Source organism: Alosa alosa, chromosome 3 (genome assembly GCF_017589495.1).
Source record: "Alosa alosa isolate M-15738 ecotype Scorff River chromosome 3, AALO_Geno_1.1, whole genome shotgun sequence".
Classification (NCBI taxonomy): domain Eukaryota; kingdom Metazoa; phylum Chordata; class Actinopteri; order Clupeiformes; family Clupeidae; genus Alosa; species Alosa alosa.
The window spans coordinates 259098-268163 of NC_063191.1; the positions used below are offsets into that span (position 1 = coordinate 259098).

General features: G+C 40.8%; 1 protein-coding gene across 5 annotated transcripts in view; it reads left to right on the top strand.

The window, feature by feature from the left end:
* Positions 1-6634, top strand: part of slc37a1 (solute carrier family 37 member 1) — a 77122-nt gene extending 70488 nt beyond the window's left edge. For all 5 annotated transcript variants that reach the window (XM_048238711.1, XM_048238710.1, XM_048238713.1 and 2 more), the window contains 2 exons: positions 4150-4217; positions 5647-6634. In XM_048238711.1, coding sequence (XP_048094668.1) covers positions 4150-4217; positions 5647-5662 — 84 coding nt within the window. In that variant the 3' untranslated portion in view covers positions 5663-6634. The remainder of the gene's footprint in view (positions 1-4149; positions 4218-5646) is intronic.
* Positions 6635-9066: the final 2432 nt, after the last annotated feature.

Here is a 9066-nt window from a genome sequence, read left to right on the forward strand (position 1 = left end):
CACTCTCATATAATATATAATTATTTAATATATATATATATTAAATAATTATACTTATATATTAGAGGGAGAGCAGATAGCTAACAAACTTTCAGAAAAAGTCCCGTTGGCAAATTTGAGGAAAAGTCGGTAAAGGGCTATTTCACACAATTTGAGGGTGCTGAATTAAAATATTATGTTTACCAAGCTCAATTTTGAGTTTTAAGCTTGCTAATTAGCATAATTCACATACTTTTTGGTTTTGTCATCAGATATCATAGGAATTGCAAAAAATAAGGCAATAATATACTCTTTATGTATCAGATATGTTGTAGGACAGGACAGGAATTACCCCAATAACCCTCAAGTAGCAAATTAAAATAAGCTCAAATTAAAATATAAATTGAAATAATAGCTAAAATTCAGTATGACGTTAAGAAACAAAATAGATTCCTTGATAATTAATTGATAGAATAGTAGGTGACTGCTCATTTTTCTGTAGAAAGTATTTTGTCACTAACTATTATGAACAGTTGTCAGTCTTTACAGAGGATTTACACTGTATTTTTTTTTACTGTAAAGGCGACTGTGCTTGCCTAGTTAAAACATCTCACTGGTGCTCTTTCCTATCATTAAAATTCTATCCATGCAGAAAAATGGAAGAGTGCATGTTTGAGGAGTGCTAATGGAGATTGCATTATTTGCAAAAAAAATAGACAAGATATCTTTTATAGTGCAACAAAAAGAAACATTCTCCAGTGCATCATTACTGCATATGATGCTGAAACAGTGGGCAGTGCTTCGACTTAGCCAGCTTCCCTCGCGTTCCGCGCGCGAGATCACGCAACTTTAATTTGTATTTACCCAGTATTTACCCAGTGACGCTGCAACGACGCTGCAACAACCCAAACAACAGACACACAGAACCCGCTTCTCAAACAAACAGATGTCTTCAAATCATCGTTTTCCTTGCTTGAAGGCGAACTTAGAGTGATGTTAACCTATTTAAGTTTAACGGGGTGATTGTCGTGAGAGCAAGCAATCGTGAGATTCATTGGCGCTTGCCTGTTCGGCCGGATGTCTACGAGCACACCTGCCTACCATCAGGCTACTCAGCTACTAGAGAAAGAATTTCCCCTGTTTGTATGTTCACTCCAACTTGGCCTACCATAACTTACCAACTCTGCACTGTAGACCCTAAACTGGCTATTTATATTTTTCTGTGAAATAAGCAAATGTATTTGTTCAACTTTATGAAGCAGAATTACGCACTAGGCTACTTGGAACGTAACACATTTGACAAAGGACAGATGGATGTTGCTAGTGACAAAATATTAACTTTAATTGTTTTACGATGTCTTTGTCATGGGGAAGTGTTTTTCCCCATGCATTTATTCTAGGCTACTGTCAGTGACTGCCGTGAGAGAAGCGGGTTCTGTTTCGTTCATGTCAGTGACTGACGCGAGAGAAGCGGGGTCTGTGTTGTGTTGTGTTGCGTTAATTTATTTTCATTGTGTATGCCGTGCCATGCCGTCCACAGCTCTTCAGTTCTGACAAAGCCGAAATTACTCCTTTTGAAACAATGAGTGCAGGAAGCGCGTTTGTATGGTTATATTGCTTGACAGGGGGTCCCAAGCAGCTTTCAGCCACAAGGCTACTTTGAGAACATTTCAATTCACCCGACACAAATATTCAAAATTATTTCGGCATAGCCTATAAGCAGTTTAATTAAATATAATGTTAGTTGTAAACAAACGGGCTACTTGGTGAGGCTTGGCCTCACAGATGCGCTCGTGCCTTAGATGGCAAGAAAAATCTTCACGATATAGGCCTAACTGACCACCCGATTCACGTTGGCTGGGGGGCAGTAAGTATAGTATAAGTATATATACTTTTTTGATCCCGTGAGGGAAATTTGGTCTCTGTATTTAACCCAATCGGTGAATTAGTGAAACACACTCAGCACACAGTGAGGTGGGCCACGGCTGCCCTGCGGTTACAAGTCCAGAGTGCTGACCAGTGGGCCACGGCTGCCCTGCGGTTACAAGTCCAGAGTGCTGACCAGTGGGCCACGGCTGCCCTCCGGTTACAAGTCCAGAGTGCTAACCAGTGGGCCACGGCTGCCCTGCGGTTACAAGTCCAGAGTGCTGACCAGTGGGCCACGGCTGCCCCGGGGGGGCCATCTGACATTTGTGGCCAGTTAATCCGGCCCTGCCCCCAACAAATCACACCTTCCCACCTCTGACAGCTTAAAAGAAGTCGAGAGGACTCCTAACTCACAGACCTATTCACAAACCGGTTTTGTGGCATTTCGCCTGTTTTGAAATCCTATGCGGCTACAGGATCTTCCAATCGTGAGGAAGCAATTTTGCATTGTAGGCATAACTAACAGGCAATAACGCCACCAACAACAACCAAAACTAGGCTACTCATTGTCAACATGTAAATTAAATGTAACATTATTGTGAATCAAATTAAAATTTTCTCTTTTGCAAACGTAGGCATAGGCATAGTACCAGATTAATTTAATAATGTTACAAAGATACTACATCAATCCGTATGTTTCATTAGGCTACTAGGCTATTTGTTTTGCCTTACTCTTGATTCATTTAGGCTAGGCCTTTTTATTCAGTTATTCATCATCTTCCGTCCTTGTGTAGCGCACGCATTCTCAGACCTGTCACCTGCCACTCATCGTAAGGGAGGTGTTTGGAATCATTCTCGCGTTACAATCATCAGCCAATCAAGGTGGTCACTTCAGTCAAGCTTGTGCATGAGTAATAACGTCATCCATAGCAACAAAGACTCACTCACTCTTAGTCAAAGATTCTAGAGCGCTCAGCTCCAGAATCTGTTCAGGAGTTGTCATTTTTCCTTACTAAGAGTAGGTCTGAAAGGCTTTGTGAATAACTTAATAAGAGAAACTCCTATAGCTAAAATCTTTTATTGCTATTTAGGAGTAGCCTACTCCTAGTGGTAAGAAAAAAGGCTTTGTGAATATGGCCCCTGGTGTCTAACCCAATGCATAGCCCATTTACACAAAATAATGGTGGAATATTAGGCTACTGATAATCATTGTTATTTAAGAACATGCAGAGCACCAAAAACATCTTTCTCGTAAAAAAATCATCATACCGCACATTGTATGGTCTGTTATTTAACCTACTTACTGTAGGCTGCGCAAACCACAGGCCTTTATTTTGGGCAAGCCTGCATTCGAGGCAGGCCTTCTGTTTAAGAATTTTATATAAAGCCTGTGCTAACAGTAATCCTCCTGCCCCCGATACCGCAGCTGTGGATAGTGTGGAATGTTCAAGTAATAACACAATCCAATGCGTGTCTCAATTGTCCCCCGCTGACCACCTCACACATTTCTCTAGATTTTGCAACGACCTTACATGACACAATGCCATAAAATGCCAGTTTTTAGGACACAGAATAATGTTTGTAATGATACCAGTTAGGCCTACGTTCAACAGTAATGAGCTATTCATTGTCAAAGGTGCATGGTGAAGTGAAATTCTTACATTGGAAAACAAACATTTGCCGATATCATTGGATAGGGGATAGGCCTACTTGTTTTTTTTTTTTACGTAGCCTACAATGGCCAGTTCAGACAAAGCCGAAATTACTCATTTTTAAACATTTGTATGGTTATATTGCTTGACTTAAATCCCAGAGAGTTGGCTACCGCACCCCACAGTGATGGGCCTAGCGGTCTTAAGTATAAGTATAGTAAATATACTCTTTTGATCACACACACACACACACACACACACACAGACATTTGGTCTCTGCATTTATCCTAATCTGTGAATTAGTGAAACACACTCAGCACACAGTGAGGTGAAGCACACACTAATCCCGGCGCAGTGAGCTGCCTGCATCAACAGGGGCGCTCGGGGAGCAGTGAGGGGTTAGGTGCCTTGCTCAAGGGTGCCTTAACCAGTGTTAAATTCTGATCTATCTATATATAATTTAGTAATTAACTTCGGCCCGACTCAGCCCTGCGTCTGACTTCGCTCTGGCCACTTGCACTGTCAGCAAATACGCCCCCATTACCATAAATTCTATTTTGGAACATTCATAAATTCAGTTCTAAAAATAACTGTTAATTGTTACTGTGTCTGTGTGTGTGTGTGTGTGTGTGTGTGTGTGTGTGTTTTGTAGCTATTGCTGCGGTTAGTGATGAAGGAGATGAAATCCGGGAAATCTGGAAAACCTGGAGTGGCTGTGGAGTAAGTCACATTCAGTAGCTACTTTACCGTGTGTGTGTGTCCTTTTTTTTTCTGTGTGTGTGCTCTTAATTTCCGTGTGTGTGTGTATGTGTGTGTGCTCTTTATTTCTGTGTGTGTGTATGTGTGTCTGTATGTGTGTGTGTGCTCTTTATTTCTGTGTGTGTGTATGTGCTCTTTATTTCTGTGTGTGTGTATGTGTGTGTGTGTGCTCTTTATTTCTGTGTGTGTGTATTTGTGTGTGTGTGCTCTTAATTTCCGTGTGTCTGTATGTGTGTGTGTGTGCTCTTAATTTCTCTGTGTGTGTATGTGTGTGTGTGTGTGCTCTTAATTTCCTTGTGTCTGTATGTGTGTGTGTGTGCTCTTAATTTCCGTGTGTGTGTGTGTGTGTGTGCATGTGTGTGTGCTCTTCATTTCCGTGTGTGTGTGCTCTTTATTTCTGTGTGTGTGTATGTGTGCTCTTAATTTCCGTGTGTCTGTATGTGTGTGCTCTTAATTTCCGTGTGTCTGTATGTGTGTGTGTGCTCTTAATTTCCGTGTGTGTGTGCTCTTAATTTCCGTGTGTGTGTGTGTGCTCTTAATTTCCGTGTGTCTGTATGTGTGTGTGTGTGCTCTTTATTTCCGTGTGTCTGTATGTGTGTGTGTGTGCTCTTTATTTCCGTGTGTCTGTATGTGTGTGTGTGCTCTTAATTTCCGTGTGTGTGTGTGTGTATGTGTGTGTGTGCTCTTTATTTCCGTGTGTCTGTATGTGTGTGTGTGCTCTTAATTTCCGTGTGTGTGTGTGTGTATGTGTGTGTGTGTGCTCTTAATTTCCGTTGTGTGTGTATGTGTGTGTGTGCTCTTAATTTCCGTGTGTCTGTATGTATGTGTGTGTGTGTGTGTGTGTGTATGTGTGTGTGTGCTCTTTATTTCCGTGTGTGTGTGTGTTACTTTAATACTTGTGTGTGTGTGTGTGTGTGTGTTACTTTAATACTTGTGTGTGTGTTTATGTGTGTGCCAGGGTTGTGCAAAATCCCAGAATTAAATTGAAACTGGATCTTAAATTCCAATTTAATTCTTGAATTACACTTGCATTTTAATTGAGGTAGCAAACAGGAAGCAGAATTGCAATTCAAATGTTAACATTTCACAGATGTTGCAATTCACAACCCTGGTGTGTGTGTGTGTCCTGTGTATGTGTGTGTGTGTGTGTATGTGTGTGTCCTTTGCATGTGTGTGTATGTGTGTGTCCTGTGTGTGTGTGTGTCCTATGTGTGTGTGTGTGTGTGTGTGTGTGTGTGTGCTTTATGATGCAAATGTGACCTGTTTATTCCTGAATTCGCTCCAAAACTTTGACTCCAAAGGAAGAGTGCACAATCATGAAACAGGAACAGGTAGACCTCGGACACTTGCTCATTGTGTGTGTGTGTGTGTGTGTTCCCCTCTCCCATAGGCTGAAAGAACACTGAGCACTTTATGGGAAGAGAATCCTGTTTTTTTTGCACACACACACACCTGTGCAAGACCTTTACTGGGTCCTGCAGGAGACCATTGGGTTGATCTCTGACCCAGGAAGAGGACTGATGACCTATGACCTCTGAAGAAGAATATGAACTCAGACCCAAAGGGAGGTGCTACTACCAAAGACCGTCTCTGCTGGAAATTACAGGGGACTTTCCTTGTGCGTGCGTGCGTCTTTGAGCTGTAGGGTGCATCTCTATCCTCTTGTGTGCTGCAGTCCTGTGGAGCTCCCAAATTATGGTTTTTACCTGTGTATGTCTGTGTGCGTGTGTGTGTGTGTGCGTGCGCGTATGCGTGTGTCTGTATGTGCGTGCGTGCATGTGCGTGCATATGAGGATGACAACAAATTTACAAAAGCTGCAAAATCTAAACCAAAGATAAATTATTTTGCCTTGTGTGTGTGTGTGTGGAGTCCACTCTAAAATTGTATGCCTCTGTTGGGTGTTTGTTCTTCTGTGTATTTTTTTTTATTATTATTCTCTCCTTGGAATGGGCATAATGACTTATTATTATTATTATAAAATAACAAAATGAACGTCTGAGTTAATTATTATTTATGAACTAAATGAATGTCTGTGTTTATTATTATTCATGAACTAAATGAATGTAAACTAAATTAATGTCTGAGTTTATCATTATTATTTTGTTATTAAAGAACTGCATTAATATATATATACCATATTTTCCAGACTATAAGTCACACTTTTTTTCTTATATGAAAATATATATAATTGAACATGTTTTTAAATGTTAATTCATATTAACTGACATGATCCCTACATGAGACATTACCATCAGCCGCGAGAGAGCGCTCTCAAATGGACCTCTGCGCTCTCAAATGCGCTCTCAAATGCACTTTCAGTCGGAGATTAGTACTATGAATTTCCCCTTGGGGATCAATAAAGTATCTATCTATCATCTATCTGTGTATTTATCTATCTATCTATCTATCTATCTATCTGCTTTCAGTCGGAGATTAGTGCACTATGCCTGAAACACACGTGCATACCTACAGTACCCTCCAGAATTATTGGGACCTCTGCTAAAGTTGACTAAAAACCTATAAAAAATACCTTGAAGGAAAGCAAATTTATTTTGAGAAAAAAGGAAAATCTCATAAAGAAATAAATATGTTTAACGAAAACACGTTGCTCACAATTATTGGCACCCCTGCTTGTAATACCTTTTTAAGGTACGTTCAGATTAAGCGTCTTTTTCTCAGCTGCCGGCATCCGTTTTACATTATAACCCTATGGAGTAGACCATGTTTTCAAAAAAGCCGGCGGCTTCTTTTAAAACGCGACTGCAACCGTCTTTTTCTGCAGCTCAGAAGTTGAGAAATGTTCAACTTCTAGCGGATAAACGCCATATGTCATGCTGTCTTTTTTACAGATGACCAATCACAAGCAGATTACGAGACCTGTGGTTTCCCATGACAACCAAGTAAAAATGGAAAAGGTGACAGAACACCGATTCGAGAGACTCGTTTTAGTGTCTGAGCATAGGGAATTGTTTGACATGACTTCACAACTTTACAATAACATACCAAAAGCAATAGCCAAATTGAGTTTTCTCTTCCGCGACAATTTCTACCCACACATAACGTTAGTCATTTAGTCTATTGCAAAAAGACGCTTCCGCCTGCTTTTTGGAACAATACAATGGCAGCTTTTTTTTTTCAAACTGAAAAAGCGGTCTGCATAAAATCCCTTTTTCATAAAAAAGACGCCAAGTCTGAACGTACCCTTAAACCTCCCTTTGCCAATAAAACAGCTTGTAATATTCTGACACCCCATAAAGTTGGAAAACACAAAGAAAGGGATTTAAGACTTCACAAAATCTCCCCAGATCGTCCAGATTCCTAGGTCCACATTCGTGCATTCTCCTCTTTGACTCACCCCACTGTTTTTCTATGGAGTTTAGATCAAGGGACTGAGATGGCAATGGCCGAAGCTTGATTTTGTGTTCAGCAAACCATATTTGTTTTTATCTGGACGTTTGTTTTGGTTCATTGACCTGATCCCTGCTGAAAAAAAACAGCCTGACCAGCTAAAGGTGGTTTGCTGGTTGACCAGCTTGTTAACCAGCTTGTTTGACCAACGTATGATGGTTGACCTGCTAGACCAGCAAAACTCTTGCGAAAACATACCTTCAGCTGGTTTTCCCAGTTTATACTAATTATGGTAATTCAGCTGGTTTTGCTTGTCGTACCACCTCAAGCTGGTCATTTTAGCTGGTGTTGCTGGTCTATAGTGCTGGTTTAACTGGCCATGCCAGCTTATGTTGGTCATTCTGGCAAACCAGCATGACCAGCTTGACAGGCTGGTCACCAACATGACCATCTTGCACCAGCTGTATCCCACAAGACAGGTTGGTCACACCAGCAAGAGCTGAAAAAAACCCATCAAAGACCAGCTAAAACCAGCTACCAGCATAAGCTGGTTTCTAGCTGTTTTTTTCAGCAGGGTTTGCTTCCCTTCAAGGTCGGATTTTTCCGATTTTGTCATTGTGAGATTACAATAAATTTTTGTCATTGTGAGATTACAATAAATCACCAACAGATTATGTTTTATACTGTTTTTAGTCAACTTTAACAGAGGTGCCAATAATTCTGGAGGGTACTGTAGATCCTCAAATTATGGCCAGGATTCTATTTATAGCCGGGCCTCAGATTCGACAAATAAAAGCCAGTAATAATTGCCTACATTGTTTCGATTTAACTCATAAAAGAGCTCTTCTTAATATTTCATCTTTATCTTTCACGTAATGAATGCGCACTGTAGAAAGTGAAAGTAGGCCTACTATGCGCTCCGTGTCTGTAGCTGTCTGTTCACGTCCGCAATTGATTGTTCTCAATGGAGAACACATCCATGTTTTCTCCCGTTATAGGCTGTTATGCTTCTGTATTTGCAAAATTCCTGCCGGTTCCTGATCGCTAAACTTTAGTTTTCCTTTCCTGTCGATAGCGGTTGATGTAGAAGCACCTAGGCTATAATTTGACATCAGCGGTGACAAATTCTGCTGAAAGAGAGAGGCACCCGCAAAGTGGTCCTGCGCGCGTGTGTGTTTCTGCAAGGGGCTACATTAAATTGAAGTCAAGAGTTGGTCCGTCCATTCAATATTCCCGCATTCAGGCCTCTCCATTATTAGATTAACGTTATCAGACAGCGCTGTAAAATGTGTTCGGGAATTTCTCGCATTATGATGGGTAGAGTTGTGGGACTTAATAAATTATGTGCAATACTTAATAACTTATGTGCAATACCCGCAATTCTGGTTAGGCCCTGGTTTTAAATGTGCATCTTTTTTTCTCTCGCTCTCTCGGAGGTGGCCTGGCGAGCATTTGCTCTGC